This window comes from Drosophila novamexicana, unplaced genomic scaffold, assembly GCF_003285875.2.
Source record: "Drosophila novamexicana strain 15010-1031.04,08,12 unplaced genomic scaffold, DnovRS2.1 tig00004554-arrow-pilon, whole genome shotgun sequence".
NCBI lineage: Eukaryota > Metazoa > Arthropoda > Insecta > Diptera > Drosophilidae > Drosophila > Drosophila novamexicana.
In genome coordinates this window covers 220469-240214 of record NW_020825051.1, presented here as the reverse complement: position 1 = coordinate 240214, position 19746 = coordinate 220469, and the positions used below count along the sequence as shown (strand labels likewise).

Sequence of the window (19746 nt, the reverse complement as noted above, 5' to 3'; positions counted from 1 at the left end):
ACAGCTAGAAACCCGAAAATTGTACATAAACTGTCTTTTGTGATGCTAATGCTTAAAGGTATTTTAGAAAATAACATACATATATGTATGCATACCAGTTGTAACATTTTTTTTTACTATCCGCTAGGTTTAAACTCATTTTAAAATATTTATGATACATTTCGTAAATTCGGGATGCAACGCATTAAAAAGATTTCAATGAAAATTAATTTGGGAGTTGTTTCACACTTCTCGGAAAATCTTCCACTATCTATTGGGGCTGAGGTATGTTTGAGTTTTTCTGTATTTTTTTTTTTAAGTAAATGTATGTTGCAGCTCAAGCTCAAGCATTTTGAGTGAAAAAGGATGTCGTGCAAATATGTATATAAAGTATGCAGAACGTTAATTAAGGTATATACTTATATGCTCTTTGCCATCCGCCCAGGTGAACTAAAAGAGCTACTGACTTTATAAGCCGATGAAAATATTCATAAACACACGTTTTTGTAAATTTATATTATAGATTAAAAGAGCTAGGTAACCCATTTTTGTCATCATTACCCATGTAATCGATGGGTTAGTGCCATTTTAACTATATTTAACAAATAAAAAAGTCGATTGAAATCGTTAAGAAAAAGCGAAGTTGCTTAAGAAAATGTTAAAATTAAAACTGGGCAACCATATTTGCGTGTTTTAAGTGTGTATCCTTACAGAGGGTATAGAAATTTTCCCACGAATTATACATAATAAAGGACGTTTCTTACAGACTATCGAACGAGAATGTTTTCTTAACTATTCGTTATATCATGTTTTATGTTGGCTAATAAGTCCATATTGATATCTTGTATATATCTCATGATAATTTAAAATATGTTTCTACAAGCAGATACTCAATTGATAGCTAAGTATAAACGCGTTTTTTTTTTCAATACCTTGCGTTGTGAGTTGGGACAGGAGTCAATTAAATGAGTGGTGTTTTCTTTATCATTATCAACTGCAGTCGATACAGCTATTATCTACTGGCCGTTTGCCTTTGTCTATGCAAATTATTCCCTCAGTTGTGGTAAGAGAAGCTTGCATCTGCAAGGAGAATCGTTCGAATAATAGTTTTCTTCCCTACTTGGCGTATGTAATCGGCGGCGTATAGAGAAAAGAATTTGATAGGTTACGAGATTAAGTCCAAATCGGGAACGTACACCTACAACTGTATATCTTCCTTTCTTAACCCCAACCTTATTACTATACCACACAATAATGTTACTATTAGGAGACACACATATACACATAGCCATAGAACTTGGCGAACTGCGCACGTTATGCAGCAGCTGTGCGTCGTTACTCTGCAATTTGGGATACGGGTTTTTCATTATTGGTAATTGGTAATTCAGGGCATTAAAATGGTATGCGAGTGAGTAAAAGCAAAAAAATCTTCGCTCGCCGTCCGGCTTATCTAGATTATTCAGCTCGTCGTTCGGCTCATCTTAGGAAAAAAAGTTTTCCAATTTGTGGGAATGGAACATGTAGACATACAAAAATATTCTACAACAAGTAAGAATATTCTGGACGCGGGAGTCCAACTAGAATACAACATTTCTTTAGACATACATACACAAAAACTCACATATAAACCAGAACGATCAGCGGCTATGCTTCTTCTACCTTTTGCCTTTTATCGACACTATATGCTTATGCGAAATGCATTCACCATTAATTTCGGTGTTTATAGGTTTTTATGACAGTCTAAGGACATAAATATGGGTTACAAATAAGTATATATACTAAAGCCCACGGCTATAGTTTAAAAAATAGGTTTGCGCCAAACTCTGAAGGATAGGGGGAGGTATTAAAAAAGTGAAATATTCTTTATCTGTATATACTATACGAGGAAAAACATTTCAAGTTTCGTGTATCTAGCTCTTTTCAGTTGTATTTATGCTTAGCAAGCCAGGTCTCCAAATCGGCTCTTACAAATACTATTAAATGGGACAGCCTTTAGAAAAAATTTATATCCTCGTTATATGTACATACGAGAATCTATTTGAATAAGGTATAAAAGTTGGTCCGAACCGTAAGGATTAGAATAATGAAATTGGAACCTTAGATACTTTATGCGATCAAGGTCTGCTTTAAGACAAGGTATTGGAATATTCCACCCGCAAGTGTGGGAAAACCTTGTAATAAAACATTTTTGTTTACCATCTGATCTGATTCTAACTCATTTTAAAATATTTTTATACAAAATTTAGTTGATGCGTCTATAACACTTTTCGGGTCGAAGGTAGTGTGTGCTGCATCCCACATCTCTTTTCATATCCTTAACCCATTGCAAATTGTTAAAAAAGATTATTATTATATAAAATTTATGAAACAAAAAAGCGTCTCCGACCCCAAAAAACATATATTTTTTGTCGACTTTAATAACCGAGACGAGCTATCTATTTCCGTCTATCCGTATATATGAACGCGTCGATCTCAGGATCTGACCCCTTTTCCAACCAATCGGAAATTAATTTTATTTTCATACAAATATTCTAGAGCACAATAATATATACTACTGAAAAGATTGGTTAAGAAACGCAGAGGTTATTAACGAAAATGTGTGGAAATACAGGCAATCTACGTGGCAGCAAGCGCAAAGCGCAATAAGTTCTACATACATTTGTATTTATATAAATATAATTTAAATTTCAAATGTATTATAAGCAGTGCTTTGTGTATGTACTGCTATTTTAATTCAGTTTATTTTTGTTTACAACTGAACTTTTTGTATGGCGGTGAAGTATGAGACCATGGAAGGAAGTTCGGTCTGACGAGGAAGGTGGCGAGTTCGACACCGCGGTACAGCCATATCTTTTTTATACATATTTATTTTTAAATGCTAGTAAATCCCATTTAAATAGAGTGTAAGGTCAAAAGGTCAGAAACGAACGCGTAGTGCAAGGAACATTTGGTTTTCGTACAATGGTCTGGCACACAAGAAAAATAAAATGTAAATTAAAAAATTTAGCTCCCTTTACCGATGTCGAGCTTGCCTCCCCCAATTAATCGCACTCGCAAGTATGCTTATAGATTTCCAAAAGGAATACACACACATGAATGTATGAGTCCGTATTCCTGCCAAATCTTGCTTACGTTTTCATTAAAAACTTCTGTATTTCTTAACCGACCCTGATGAAAATTGTCTGAAGTTTGCCATAGAGTATTCGTATATTCTCAGAAAGACAACATACTTTAATTCTTATGTGATTTCATAGGTAATCCTAAATTTTTGCTTTTAAGATGGGTGGTCTAAACTGAAAAAACATTTTTAAATCCCATTGGATAAAAACAATATAACATATTCTATAGTGCCAGATCCTGAATATTTTTCTTTTAGATACCTATCCGTCCCCTTGAAATGGCAAAAACTAAGATATAGTCTTTTGCTAAGGGAAACAGAAGCACAGACTCCACTTATTTTATGCATATTATCATAGCCTTGTACAAAAGAGATTTAAGTTCCGCGTCAACTGTTGGTCGAAATTAACATCTTTTTTATGAGTCATTGAAGGTTACCAAAAACACAATCAACTTGACAACTTTATATTATGGCACCTACAGGAGCATAAGCCTTAATTTGTGTAATTTCTTAAAACCACCATCGTTTGGCTACGTATAGAAATATATGGCATATCTGCAAGGGTTATCGTTAACACTCTGAAAAAGCTGTTCTTTCTTGATTTGTTTGCAGCTTGAGAAAAAGTTTGCGGTGTAGGCTATTTTATTTGCTTGTTTTTCTTTATTCGTGGCAAGCGTTATTTTCTTATAAGAACAGCAATAAGAAGCCTATGCAAATACATTTTTTGGTTGTTTTAGTCCATCTTCACCGCATTTTTGAGTAATTTGTTTTTAGACATTATAAAAATGTTAGGCATTTAGTTTAAATGAGTATTATTGAATTTGCATAGCTAATATTATAGTTAATAGCATTCCTAGACTAGATTATGAGTATTCTAAAGTTTAACATTGTGATTTAAGCTGAGTCTTATACAATAGCTTTTGGTAACATTTTAAATTTTCTTATATATGTTTTTTAATTGTTATTTTTTACATGATTTTTTTAGTTTTTTCGTAAGCTTGATAAGTGCGGCGGCAACAATATCCATACAAAAGAAAACGTTATTAAAAGGCATAAAACAATAATTTAAAAAAATTTATATTCAAATAGCAAACAAATCATTCTAGCTCAAAGCCTTTCGCTTTCGTAATAGTAGTTTTCAAAAATTAAATTTTTTTTTTTGTTGGATTTTATAAGAGCATGCAAAATTTTTAAACAATTTTCAAGTTCCAACATTATGGCTTTCATGTAACTTCTGATGTAAGTATTTTCAAAGAAATAGAGCTTCAATTTATCATTTGTTCCATTTGATGACTTAATTATAATAAAGGGTTTTGTTGTGTGGTAGCTTAAAATAAATATTTTTGGAAAAAACGTAACTAAATCAGAGAAATAATTCTCATGCAATTGCACTCCCGGACATCGTTGTCGCCTGTCGATCACTCTGCAGCTTACGGTTGCGGTCGTGCTCAGCTGTTTCAGAACTTTGGGTAACTTATATTAATAAAAAGTCGTTCAATTTAGATTGGGCATCACTTACTTTGAACGCACTGCAATTGGACTGCCAGATACATCCACAGCATTAGCATTGTTGTTATTCGTCGTGGAAGCCCGACGTCCACTTCCCGATTTGTACGAAAATATTGAATCATTTTCCAAATCATTTTCAATCTGCAAAGGACAGTCATCAGCTTGATAAGACTGCTTTTATGATTGTGATTGACTCTATTCAAGTGCCTTGCACTTTTTAAAAATATATACACAGTAAAACTCACCACCTGTCGCTTATAAGACAATCGTTCGCTCGACACAGAGCCACAGGAGGAGCTTTCTGAGACGGCTTGAGTGACTGAGGCTACTGTTGGTGGACTGCTTGGACCCGGAAAACGTTTAGAACAGACCTGGGATTGTATGTGCTCGCAAATTCGACGAAAGCGCCTAATGTTGCCTGTATACAAACATTTCTGTGAAAAATTATTATAACTAGTTTAAAGATTTACTAACCTGATAGCAGTGTAAACGTTAAAGCAAATAGCATATCTGCAATATCACCTTGCTTACATATGGGACTAATGTCAACCTATTTCAAAGAAAATTTAAAATTATTTAGCAAGGGGCTATGAGATATGCTTACATACCTGAAATTTGACATGACGTTGAAACATAACTGATCCGTTTCCGTTGCGCTTATACTCCACGCGGAACGATGTGGGTGAAACTACACTATGAGATAATTCAGCCATCTGTAAATTTGATCAATTTCAATATACTTAGTTAATAGAATATAGAAAAACAAGTAAGAGGTTCTAGTCGGGAGCTCCCGACTAGGGGATACCCTGAACCCTCTTCTTCCAATATCTAATATATATATATATATATATATATATATATATATATATATATATTCTATTTTAGAAGCTATGTGTCAAGTTTGGTGACTCTAGCTCTTATTATTTACCAAAATTGCCCAAAAAACAGGATATCGATATCGATATTTTTATCGATTGCTTGGAAACGGAGTAAGTTATCGATTATGGGAAACAAACTCGATCTGCGCAGGCACTAGGAGCACACTCTTATGGGTTCTAAGATCCTTGCGTTCATATATACGGATAGACGGACAGACGGACAGACGGACGGACGGACGGACAGACAGACGGACATGGCTAGATCGACTCGGCTATTGATGCTGATCAAGAATATATATACTTTATGGGGTCGGAGATGCTTCCTTCTGCCCGTTACATACATTTGAATTTTGCACAAATACAATGTACCCTTATGCCCATTTTTAATCCGTCCGTCTGTCCGTATGTATGAACGCAAGGATCCTAGAATTTATAAGAGCTAGAGACTTGAAATTTCAGATGTAGGTGCTCCTAGTGCCTGCGCAGATCGAGTTTGTTTCCGATAATCGATAACTAACTCCGTTTCCAAGCAATCGATAAAAATCGATATCGATATACTGTTTTTTGGGAATTTTTGGTAAATAATAAGAGCTAGAGTCACCAAACTTGACATATAGCTTCTAAAATAGAATATATATATGCATTTGATGTTGGAAGAAGAGGGTTCAGGGTATCCCCTAGTCGGGAGCTCCCGACTAGAACCTCTTACTTGTTTAAGTATGGCATATTTGTATAATTTCCGAATATGAGAATTGCTAAACTTAAGGTAGACTTTAAATTAAAGTTTAATAGAAGGCTTACGGATAAAAATGCATGTATCAAATGCGCTTTGACGGTTGCAATTGGTTTGCCCTTCACCAATATGGTGAATGTTTCATCCTTTTCCGTTGTTATCAAGTTACCAAACCAGGAGCGTTTAGTAAGCTCTGGCGATGATTCTGGCGTTAAATGCACCTCATCAGCGGAGACTGAAATATAAGCAAGTTAATAAGTCCAAATACTATAAATCAGAACATATTCCAAACTTACCCTGCATTTTTCTCCGATGAAAACGCGGACTGCCAAGAAAGCTGTTCTTAATGTTAGTGAGTCGGGTTTTCCAGAGCTGCCCTCCAGGCGTATTACAGGGCGAGCCAGGCATACCAGGACTACTATTGTTAAGCAACGGCGATCCATTAGGATTTACAACTATATACAAAAAAAAATATATATACATAGAGTAAGTTGCTGCGTTTAAAGAAATAGCTACCGAAAAGGATCTATGGGTCATGCATACATACCGATTGCAATTGTTGGACCTGAGGTGGCGCGATGATGCACTGAGGGTAAAGCAGCCGCGGAATTGCCACACGAATCGCCCACCGGACTTTTAGACAATGGGACACAATCTCCACGCTCTCTCGGAGAGCTACCACTACTGCGTTCTTGCGCTTGGCGAGCCGAATCACGGCGCTCAAGGCGCGGCTCCCTGACGACTATCACATCGCCCTCAATGCTTTTCTGTGAGCTGTGAGATGGTGTTCGACTAACCGAAGGATGATGAACCGATCCGGAACGCTCTCGATCGCCGTAGGTTGAATGGCGTGATCCTGCTGCAGGTGAGGTTGGCCGCGATATCGCATTTGCCTGCTGCTGCGTTAAGCTCATTGGTGAGTTGCAACGAGTTGGACTATGATATGAAGAGCTGCGTACCGACGTTGACACCGTCGTTGGTGAGCGTCGTTGATGGTTACGTGTGCTGCTGTATGATCGAAAGCTGTAGACAGATTATAACATATATATTTGAAGAGTATTAAGAGGACTTCGACCAACTAACTTGAAGGCCTGCCGTCGCGGCGTCAATGGTGAACCCTCAGAAATCTGTCCGTAGCTGGGCGCATTAGTGCCATTAATACGACACTTGTCCAACCGCTTGCGTGGTGGATCCACTGCATCTAGTTCGCTGCGTGATTTTAGTGCAATTTCTTCATCATCCTCAAGTGCGGGACGGCGCCGCTTGCGCTCCAGAAGTAGAAAGTAAATAACCTTTTCGGTATTGTGGCTGTAAAGCATAATTTATGAACGTAATTGTAATTTGAGGACATTTAGGCAATACCTGGCGCTCAGCAGTTCCTGTAACAGTTTATCTTTCTCCTTAAAGCAGCCCAGTGAGCATATGGCATTTAAAACATCCGGATCTACAGCGGTCGCTGTTGGTATGACATGTGTCTGCACCACCTCCATCATGGGCAGTTCCAATTCCAACTCACCTTTGCCACCAGCCGTGACCCAGGCATGACGATTTATTTCAGCCAACTGCAATGTATACACATATATTAGGCAAGAGGTCGTTATTAACCTTGGTCTCGCAGACTATTATAGCTAGAAACATGATATTAAAAATATATAACTTGTACATCAGGTTTTATTACTTATGATTGGCGTGCCGTGTTTAAAATATGTGACGCGATAACGAAGTGCAAGTGTAGCCCATTAGCAGGCTGGCATCCACCCCCTTTAGGGTTTAACTTGAGCCAATGGACAGATCTTGCAGCCAGAATGATAAATTCTGCATATGGCACCCATGGATCTCTGCTGTCGCTTTCGGTTGGTTAAACTGGTCAAGACAGGCTTCTTAGCTGTATTGATAAGCTATGTAGACAACTGGAACCAACAGCATCAGTTCAATATCGAGTTTGAGATTTTGCTGTGAGGGTCCTAGCATCCCCGCATTGCGCATTGAGGTATAATTATCGACAAAGAAATGAAGCACCACTGGCTTTATGCACTTCCCAGAAGGACCGTGATATGACACATACATGGCTATGATAATTCAATTTATAATTTACACCTTTAAGGCGGTTTTGCTTCTGTGCTACAACATCCGATAACTACTGACAAAATACCATTTCAGGACACATAGTTCACTTATAATACTAACTAGCGGGTATAATCCGGGGTACGTATACAATAAATTTTTTCAAAAAGCTTCAACAATAATTTTTACACCGATCGATCGGATGAATTAGAGGGTGAAACGCCATCCACCAAATCTTTGAACCCTATTTCCACCAAGCAGGAATGAATTTTCCAAAATTTTGACAAAGATTTTTGAAAATGAGTTTTAGTCCGATCGGATAGTAAACAAAAAACTTGTACACAACCGTTTTCCGCCAAACCACTGTTGTCGCTTAAAGACGTTTTCATTATGTTTTATGCAGAGCTTTGAAAATAGTTTCAAGCAAATCGTACATAAATCCAAACTTTGCCCAAAAAATTTTTGATTCGCATTTCTGCCGAATAATTTTGGATGTTGCGTAAAGTGCGAAACACGTCTCAAATGATTTTTCAAATATATGACCCCCATTGCCACAAAAATCTGTGAAAAGTTTGAGGCCGATCGGATGGTAAGCAAAAAAGTTTCATACAAACGTTTTTCGCGACTTTTCCACACTTGCGGAAGGAATTTTCCAAAACCCACTATTAACGTGCACCTACATCACATAAGGTAACTACAGTGAAAATTTCAGCTTCCTATCTCTTACGGTATGGGCTGTAGGGATGAGCGATATTTACTCAACCTGTAACAAGTAACAAGTATTGAAAAGTAACTAGTTAGTGCTGTTACACCTTTCAAAAGTAACACCGACAAAAATCATCCTATAACATGCACGGATAGTAAAGCTAGGGTCTGCATTTTGGTCATTGTTTACTCAAAAGATTGACACCGCAAATTTCAAAAAAGAGATTACTACGACGATATAACAAATGACTGGATCAATGTTGATAGCTAAATTTGTATACACTTTACACGAAGATATACTTTTAAATTTTGTGGTTGCTGTCTAGTCAGATCTGTACTCGTTGTTCCTTTCGTACTCGTCGAAGAGCTGAGTACTGTGTCACAGGCCTGTACTCAGGCTGTTCCCCTCGTACTCTTCGAAGAGCTGATTACTGTGTCATAGGCCTGTACTCAGGTTGTTTCTTTCGTACTCGACGAAGAGCAGAGTACTATATAACCGCTCTGTACTCAGGCTGTTCCTTTAGTACTCTTTGAAGAGCTGAGTACTGTGTAACAGCCAGTATTCAGGCTGTTCCTTTCGTTCTGGCTGCAGAGCTAAGATTTGTGTAACTGATGGCTTGGCTGTTATTTTGACCTTGCAACTATAACTAACTAAAAAAACTAAAAATAACATTAAAAAAAAATTATATAACAAAAACAAGTAAAAAGTTCTAGTCGGGAGATGCCGACTGGGGAATACCCTGAACACTCTTATTTCAACACCAAATGCGGCTCGCGCTACGCGCTTGTTTGAAGTTATAAAGATAAATTTAAAAATAAGTTCCCTTGGCAGGCTACGAGCTCGCAACTGACCGAATTACTTGCTACCGTCTCTACTCAACAGCCACACCATCCAAAAAAAAATAGTTTCCCCGTTAGGGCTCGAACTTGCGACAGACCGTACCACTTGCCACTGCCTCTACTCTACAGCCACACCAATAACTAAGTATTGTTGAGAAAAAAAAATAGCAGCACAGAAAATAATCGCTATTGCAACGCTGTTGATAGAATTCGAAGCAGGCGCGCCTGAATGTGTGTGTGTACATGTATAGAGAAGTACTTGGAATTTGCGCCCGATCCAATTGCGCAGTAAAACATTAAAATTATGGCTTAAATTGGTGTGCAATACAAGTTGGATTATTAACCTCATTTACATCTCCAAAATTCAGGTAACAGTCGCTGTTATTTGTCGCTGATATTTTTTTGTAACTGTCACAGTTATCACTGTGAGACAGAAATAACACTATCGATCATCCCTATTGGGCTGTGCTTTGATCACCAATCGGTCAGTCAGTCAATCATTCAGTCAGTCAGGATAGAAATTATATTAAAGTATATAATTTTATATATCAAGTATATAAGGTATAAGAATAAATAATCAAATTCATGGAATGTATGAAAAACCATCCTGACAAATAAAATCAAATGACAGTAATAGTTAACAAGACAAAAATTACTGCTCTATCAAAATGGATCAAAATTGAAACAATAAAGGGTGTACCATGTATTCTAGTTTCGCTGTTTTCGAGGGACAAAGTATTTTAAGGTTGAGAGATGTTTGGTAAATTTGAACTAAAATCGTACAACACAAGTCATTATCCTTATCAAAATAGGTGTTGAATATAAACATAAATATCAAAAGAATAAGGGATATAGGTGCAAGTTGTTCGATTGACAATCAAATATGGTGGAATTAAAACAAATTTCGGAAAGTAGATAGATGTACAGATAGGACAGAAGTTTAACCCATAAAAAGATTTTCAAGCATGAAAGTATGAAAACCTTTAGTGGCTGTTTGTTAGTATGTAAGGTGACAGCAAAGATCGATTTCGTGGAGAATTGCCATCTGCCCGTTTCTTGAGCTCCACGTTTCAAACATAATTAAAGTCCATTCTATGATGATCCAAATGTTGGAATCAAGGGTTGCCACCCATGTTAGTCTTGTGATAAAAAACCTGAAGCCGAAAAGTAAACCTTTGTTCATTAAAGCTTTGACCTGCATTTTCCATCCAAAAGCAGAGTTTGGCGAAATCGTATCAAATCATCTTTCACAATTTTTCCGCCAAAATTGCAGTTATGGGAATAATTTACAAAATCGCTTAAACACGAATTCATTTTATGTTTATGTAGAGATTGGAAAACATGTTGGAAGCAAATCGGACGGATCTAAAAACTTCTTCCGAAATATTTGGAGTTCTGCAAAAAGTATGATACATATCTCAAATGAATTTTCGTATAAATGCATGAATTTAGAATGAATTTGATCCGATCGGATGGCAAACAAAAAAGTTGTATCCAAACGTTTTTTCTTACTTGTGATCGGAATTTAGCACAAACCCCTTAAGGTAACTAAAGTTCAAATTTTAACTTCCTAGTTTTTATGGTTGCGTTGACCATCAATCAGTCAGTCAGGCAGGCAAACAGCTTTATTTATAAAGAATACAAATAACTGACTTAAGATGGATTTTTTTTGGGTTTCAAGACATCATTACCAATTTTTTAATATGAGCAAAATATTATCAATTCGGACTAATATAGCTTTATATAAAGATTGAATCAAACATGAGCATGTATATAAAAACTTCTCAGATTTTGTATAAAAGCCCTCAAAACGATAGTCGTTCTCTCTCTATGTCCTTTTTTAACAGACTTATTTTCTCTGATAAATCTTAAATATTGAAAAAAAAACATATTCTAGTTGGTAACAAACTCTTTGGGCTGGTGACTGAGTATCTTACTGGTTAATATTTCAAATGTAACTCACCGTTAGACGTCTATCTGGATTAACTTCAATCATACCGCGTAGTAAGCTTTGGCAGTCGGGCGGAACGAAATGCGGAATATGAAACACTCCTCGTTTCACTTTTTCTAGCAGCTGGCGCAAGTTATCATCATCGAAGGGCAGCGCACCAACCAGTAAGGCATACAGTATGACACCACAAGACCATACATCTGCCTTGCGTCCATCATATTTTTCACCCTTATGGCAGCAACGGAAAAGAAAGTAAAGTAAATAAGCTATTATGATTTGTCAACACGGAACAATGGGAATATATTGAGCTTTGAGATATACATATAAAATGTGGAAATGTGGTTTTCCTAAAGGCTTTTCAGCCGTTGCAATGTCGTAAAAACCATTGTATCCGCAATTTAAAAATAACTGACGAATAGTAAACAGCCTGTTTAAGGCTACCCTTACAACAGTTCGAGCTTTCTTTAATTTATAAACACACAAAATCATACTCCCACACACACATAATCAAGCACGCAATGTATGGAAAGTTCGATTTTTATAAATATCAAGGCCTTAAATATGACATACAAAAAATATGGCAAATAGGTAATTATTCCAATCCTGCGGAAAATGGTGAAATTATCTTAAAAGTTAAATATTCGTTATATGTTTGAACTGTATGACAACCTGCACACCAAGTTTTTTGTATCATGCTACTTTCATTTTCGAGCTGGGGTTATTATGAAAATGGGAAAATATATTAGACTGTGGAACACCAATGGCTCAACCAATAATGCCAGTGCTGAGGTCTCGTTAAGCTGTGAGACGCACTATTGTTCCAAATCGTATTATAGACTTTCAGAATGTCTGTTAAAAAGAGTATGGAATTTCTTCAATACACCGATGCCGATATTAAGCTCACTACGCTCGAAGTAGAGCAGCACACTTTGCAGAATGACAAAGCGCCAATCTTCTATTTTTGACAGCTTTTCTGTTGGCTGAACAAAAACAAAAAAAAAAACCTTCGAGGAGAAGCCGAAAAAGGAAGGCATTACCAGTTTAAATGGCTGATCTGCACGGCTCTAGGCAGACGGACATGGCTAGATCGACTCGCCTATTGATGCAGATCGAGAATATATATACTTTATGCCTGTTACATACATTTGGATTTTGCACAAATACAATATACCCTTATACCCATTTTAAATGGGTTCAGGGTATTAAAATCATATTTTCGGAACGCCGAAGACTCAACGCCCTCATTGTTATTTATCTTGCGGAATTGTAGGTATGTCATAATATTATTCATTTTAAACCTCGTCAATGCTTACTTGGATGAAAATATCTTGGAAAACAGACCGAATATTTGTCTATTTTGCTCTTTCGACTCGGCTGTTGATGCTGATCAAGAATATATATACTTTATGGGGTCGGAGATGTCTCCTTCTATGCGTTACACATTTCACGACAAAATTATAATACCCTCTGCAAGGGTATAAATATAGTACCCTCTATAAGGACATAAAAATTCTTATAATATATACAATAGAGTTCAACGTATCAACCGTAACATTAGTAATTAATTACACAGAAGAAGGGGCGTGGGCGTGGCAACAAGTTGTTGCTTCGTCGCCTCTCTGCACCGAACGAAATCATGTAGGACACAATATTCTGATGTAACCGCGTACGTCCAGAGGGCATCTAGCACATGTGCCACGTGAAGGTCATTGCGCCTAAATAATACAAGTGAGCGTTGCCCGAGGATCCCGCAGGAGCACTAAGTCTGTCGATTTTAAGGATTTATGGATTTATTCTAGTTATATTTCCAAATACTTTTATTGATATGAGTTGACACTGAGTAATCCAGGCATATCCAATAGATAGCTTGGTAGGGCTACCCTCTAACAAAATCTACTTAAGCTCTAATTTTTATACCCTGAACCCATTAAAAAGGGGAAAAAAGGGTCCGACCCCATAAAGTATATATATTCTTGATCAGCATCAACAGCCGAGTCGATTTAGTCATTCTGTTTGTTCGACTGTCCGTATGTACAATCGCAAGGATCTCAGAACCTTTAAGAGCTAGATACTTGAAATGTTTGTCCTGCTAGTCCATACGCAGTACGAGTTTGTTTCCGATAATCGATAACTTATCCCGTTTTCACGTTATCGATCGAATTGGGTAAATAATAAGAGGTAGAGTCAACAAACTTCATATGCTGCTTCTAGATTATCATATATATACATCAAGTATCTTTCATATTCAAGCTATCGCCACCTCACCACCTGTCACCACATAGCTATAAATCAATATTATTTGTAAAACTGCTAGAAGAGAGTTCAGGGTATACCCTAGTCGGTAACTCCGGACTAGAGCCTCTTACTTGTTTTGTTTATTAAAATATCTAACCTAAGCTCGGCACTTATAAGTTTTACCATGCCGCCCACATGTATGGCAAATCTTATCAAGAGCGAAACACTATATATAGTGGTCATAGGAACGATCAGTCAAAAAGTAGACTCCTTTATGGCAAAATATTATTTTTTCAAGCCCAGCATTTTTGAGTTTCACTATTCTCACATATCTGAATCAAGAATGTGTTAAAAGGGTATTTAATCTTCGACAAAGATATCCTTACTTTCTACCGCACAATCATCATTTAAATTTAGTAATTATGTGGCTATAAAATTCTTATTTTATTGGAATTGATGATTGAAAAAGTTTCCTTGTCACCTTAGTATCAAGATGATTTTGTGGCTTCTAATAATAATATTGGCAGTACTGTTAACTAAGTACAACCAAAGACAATATAAAGTGTTTATATTGTCTTTGGTACAACATTAGTTTGCTTTGTTCAATGGCAGTCATTAAGGATTTTTTACTTATTCGAGACTCACCCGTATGACTTCTGGACAGGCATAATGTGGTGATCCGCACGAGGTTTCCAACATGCTACCAGCTGGTTGAAGTGAGGCCATACCAAAGTCCGCTATTTTAATGTTATTTTTTTCGTCAAGCAGCAAATTCTCTGGTTTCAAGTCCCGATGGCTACAAGTTCAGTTGACAATAAAAAAAATTAGGTGTTTTTTTTTTCTGTAATATAGTACTTACCATATGGAGTGTGAATGACAGAAATCAAGCGCGGATATGATTTGCCTAAAAAACTTGCGTGCCTCCTTTGGCGTAAGCCGACCTTTTTTGACGAGATAATCAAAAAGCTCACCGCCAGAAACATGCTCCAATATCAGATACAAATATTTCTTGTTCTCATATACATCGCTCAAACCAAGCACGTGCGGATGATCGATTAGTTTCATAATGGCTATTTCTCGCTCAACCTTGAATAAACGCAATGGAGAATGCGAATTGTAATGCTATTGCGTAAATTAGTTTAGGTTAATGAAGGGCCTTGTCCTCAGTCCGAAGCTAATAACCGATTGAAAAATATAGCAAAAGAAGCAAAATGCTAGCAAAGCCACGCCTACTTTTTTATGTTAACCCTGCAGCAGACTTGTAATTTATGGTTTTAAAAAATTGATCACTACAATTTTTTTTTGGGCTCAACCGAATAACACAGCATAAACTGATGTGGAATCAGTAATCAAATCCAGAGCGTTCTATATATACAGAGACAAAACTTAAAGAACAAATGTTTCAATCAGAAAGCTAAGAGTCAGAGTGCATAAGTAATTACATAATTATAATATATCTATACCCGTTAAGAGACATTGAGAATGTTTTGTAAGTTTTGTATCAGTAATAGGGTGCGATTTACAAACGTTTATTTATGGCAGAGGTAGATGGAGCTAAGTACCCTCTGAATGAAAATTTCTTTAGCTAATAAAAGCCCTTTAATCTGGAGTTGGAAAACATTATAGAATTTATTATTGAGGGCATTCCGGATTCAAAGCTTTGTAGTTTGAGCGAATCCTTCCCGTTTGTCATCTTCGGTCTTAGTTCTTCCAATGGAACCCAGTTTCAATTCTCTCGCCAACAATAAGGGTGACAAAAATAACAGTGATTTATAACTTTTAACAGCTACAACGCGTCGGCCTAGTTAAAATAAAACATGTAAGAGGTTCTAGTCTGAAGGTCACGACTAGGGGATACCCTGAACCCTATTCTTCCAACATCAAATGCATATATATATTCTATTTTAGAAGCTATATGTCAAGTTTGGTGACTCTTGCTCTTATTATTTACCAAAATTGCCCAAAAAACAGGATATCGATATCGATTTTTATCGATTGTTTGGAAACGGAGTAAGTTATCGATTATCGGAAACAAACTCGATCTGCGCAGGCACTAGGAGCACCTACATCTAAAATTTCTCTAGTTCTTATAGGTTCTGAGATCCTTGCGTTCATACATACGGACGGACGGACGGACAGACAGACGGACATGGCTAGATCGACTCGGCTGATTAAGAATAAATATACTTAATGGGGTCGGAGATGCTTCCTTCTGCCTGTTACATACATTTGGATTTTGCACAAATAAAATATACCCTTATACCCATTTTTAATGGGTTCAGGGTATAAAAAAAACGGGAAAAACAGGCTATCTTCGGTACCCCGAAGATTTAATACCCTTGTAGACCTAACCCTTTCATAATGCTAATAGTGCCTTGCAAGTATCTAAGAAGCACAAGGAAAATAGTTAATGCCGAGTTTGGCCAAGATATCTTGATAAACGAAAAAGTTTTTTATGCAAGAACCTACTTTATATATAAATAGGATTTTGCAATAATGAAGGGAGCATAGTGAAATTTCTAAATGCCGTGTTTGATTAAAATATCTTGAAAAACGAAAAAGTTTTCCATACAACTTAATTTTCGACCGATCGTTCCTATGGCAGCTATATTATATAGTGGGCCGATCCAGCTGGTTCCGACACTTGCAACTGAAAGAGGGACTTCTGCAAAGTTTTATTAAGAAAGCTTTAAAACTGAGAGACCATGTTAGCCTTATCTAACATAAGCGTGCGCTGAGATGCATTGGTAACACGCGGTTTGAAGCCGTTCAATTAAATGCGGAACCGCACATAGTGTATAGAATTACTTAGGGTAAGTATGTAAGTCAATGATGCATTTCCTGCATAATGTGTGATCTCCGAAGGCAATTGTATTTGTTGAAGTGATAATGGAATGTGGAAATGCTTAACAAAAATTTGTGTTCATTTGTTTGCAATTTAATACACATGTTTTACTAGCTACCTACTCGGGGAAAATTCTGAACTATCTACCGTATGGTGTACACAAATGCTGATCAGCGGAATCCCTTACACAGGTTATTATTATTATACCCTTGCAGAGGGTATTATAATTTTGTCGTGAAATGTGTAACGCATAGAAGGAGACATCTCCGACCCCATAAAATATATATATTCTTGATCAGCATCAACAGCCGAGTCGATAGAGCCATGTTCGTCTGTCCGTCTGTCTGTTTCTATGCGAACTAGTCTCTCAGTTTTAAAGCTACCTTAATGAAACTTTGCAGAAGTCCCTCTTTCTGTTGCACGCAGCACATAAGTATGTCAAAACCAGCTGGATCGGACCACTATATCATATAGCTGCCATAGGAATGATCGGTCGAAAACTAAGTTTTTGTATGAAAAAACATTTTGTTTTTCAAGATATCTTGACCAAACTCGGCATATATTAGTTTTACTATACTCCTCATATATATGTAAAATCCTATTAAGATCGGACCACTATATCATATAGCTGCCATTGGAACGATCGGTCGAAAATTAAGTTTTTGTATGAAAAAACATTTTGTTTTGCAAAATATCTCGACCAAACTCGGCATTTATTAGTTTTACTATGCTCCTCATTTATATGCAAACTCCTATTAAGATTGGACCACTATATCATATAGGTGCCATCGGAACGATCGGTCGAAAATTAAGTTGTCTGAAAAAACATTTTGTTTTTCAAGATATCTCGACCAAACTCGGCATATATTAGTTTTACTAAGCTCCTCATATATATGCAAACTCCTTTTAGGATCGGACTACTATATCATATATCTGCCATAGGAACGATCAGTCGAAAACTAGGTTTTTGATTAAAAACCTTTTTTGTTTATCAAGATATCTTGACCAAACTCGGCGTTAACTCTTTTCCCAGTGCTTCTTAGATACGGGCAAAGCACTATAAGCATCATGAAAAGGTTGGGTCTGCAAGGGTATTAGATCTTCGGCGTGCCGAAGATAGCCTTTCTTTCTCGTTTTAAAAATATTTTGCTCTGTACAGAGACACATTTAAGGACTTCATCGTTATACGATTCAAGATTGAAACTAAAATAATTACCACAGCCCATAGGCAAGCACATTTGTCAAGAAAACAATTAAATTAGTACAACGAAAATATTAAATTTTAGAAAAGGCTGAATAGTTGACGCGGTCGCTGAGTCTTATATAGATTGTAAAGTCAATGAATCAAGTATATCTAAATAAAGCACGAATGCAATCGACAAGGTTAATGAACCTTGAATATGTCACGGGTCAACCCATTGCAATAAACTAAAAAGCAATATAACTACATATGGTATTAGTAGCTGCTTTGCGCGTGACGACAAAGAGAACTGATTCAGTTGATCTAGCTCACAAATTACAGAAACAGTCAGATAAATATATATACTTTATTGAGTCGGAGATGTCTGATTCTATACGTAAGACATCTTATGTCAAAAAATCTATAATGGTATAAATAAAACAAATATTCAAGCAATGGACTGCAATACTTACCTTCATGAGCACTGATTCGCTAAGTTTCTCACGATTGATTATTTTAATGGCTACTTTTTTTCCAATCACACAATGTACACCTAGCTTGACGAGACCTGACCAAAAAGTATACATTTATTTTTAAAATTGCTAAAAAAATTAAAATTATTGTTAGCAACTTACCAGTTTGACCCTTGCCAAGTGTCTTCTCCAAGCGATATGGACCTACGAATTGACAGTTTTCCGCCATTACATTGTTCTCCTTTTGCATTTTGCCGCTTTGCTAGTTTAAGGCTGTAGACTGTTATCTATTTCTTACAGGCAGTGTAAGCTGGTGTTTGGCCATTCGCTCACACTACTGGTGCTGTCCTTGCTCCTGCCTTCAGCAGTTGCTGCTAAGTTGCCGCATAGCCTCAAAAAATTGCTGGCTTGAAAGCCTTAAATAACTTATGTACAAAGTTTAATTGCTTTATTTATTGATGCCAGTCTTTGCGCTCAAACTAGTTGAGATTGCTAGCGATATCATTAATATTAATTTGTCATATACGTTTTTAACTATTGTTGTTATTTCTCATATGACATTATTCAAACAATAATGGTAGTGAAACCTGCAACGGTAGAGAAAATGTCCGTTTGCAATTAATATGTATGCGTCTGCTGATCTGAAATTCATTTTTATACCCTGAACCCATTAAAAATGGGTATAAGGGTATATTGTATTTGTGCAAAATGCAAATGTATGTAACAGGCAGAAGGAAGCATCTCCGACACCATAAAGTATATATATTCTTGATCAGCATCACCGAGTCGATCTAGCCATGTCCGTCTGTCTGACCGTCCGTCCGTCCGTATGTATGAACGCAAGTATCTCAGAACCTAGAAGAGCTAGAGAAATTGAAATTTTAGATGTAGGTGCTCCTAGTTCCCGCGCAGATCGAGTTTGTTTCCGATAATCGATAACTTACTCCGTTTCCAAGCAATCGATGAAAATCGATATATTGATATCCTGTTTTTTGGGCAGTTTTGGTAAATAATAAGAGCTAGAGTCACCAAACTTGACATATAGCTTCTAAAATAGAATATATATATTCATTTGATGTTGGAAGAAGAGGGTTCAGGGTATCCCCTAGTCGGGAGCTCCCGACTAGAAGCTCGTACTTGTTTAATTTTAAGATCATAAATATGGCATACAAATGTACGTATCAAAGCCTAAGACCATAGATGCACAAATGTTTTTTTATAATTGGTGGGCGAAAT

The 19746-nt window shown here is 36.7% G+C and overlaps 1 protein-coding gene across 1 annotated transcript; it reads right to left on the bottom strand.

The window, feature by feature from the left end:
* Positions 1–3806: 3806 nt before the first annotated feature.
* On the bottom strand, positions 3807–18956 carry LOC115769849 (serine/threonine-protein kinase BRSK1). The gene is made up of 15 exons (XM_030714826.1): positions 18673–18956; positions 18511–18605; positions 14872–15098; positions 14658–14808; positions 11790–12005; positions 7580–7779; positions 7301–7525; positions 6765–7240; positions 6514–6672; positions 6286–6452; positions 5215–5319; positions 5081–5156; positions 4852–5024; positions 4617–4747; positions 3807–4560 (listed from the first exon to the last, which is right to left on the bottom strand). The coding sequence occupies exons 1-15, from the start codon at positions 18758–18760 to the stop codon at positions 4476–4478; spliced, it is 2574 nt and encodes an 857-aa protein (XP_030570686.1). The 5' UTR covers positions 18761–18956; the 3' UTR covers positions 3807–4475.
* Positions 18957–19746: the final 790 nt, after the last annotated feature.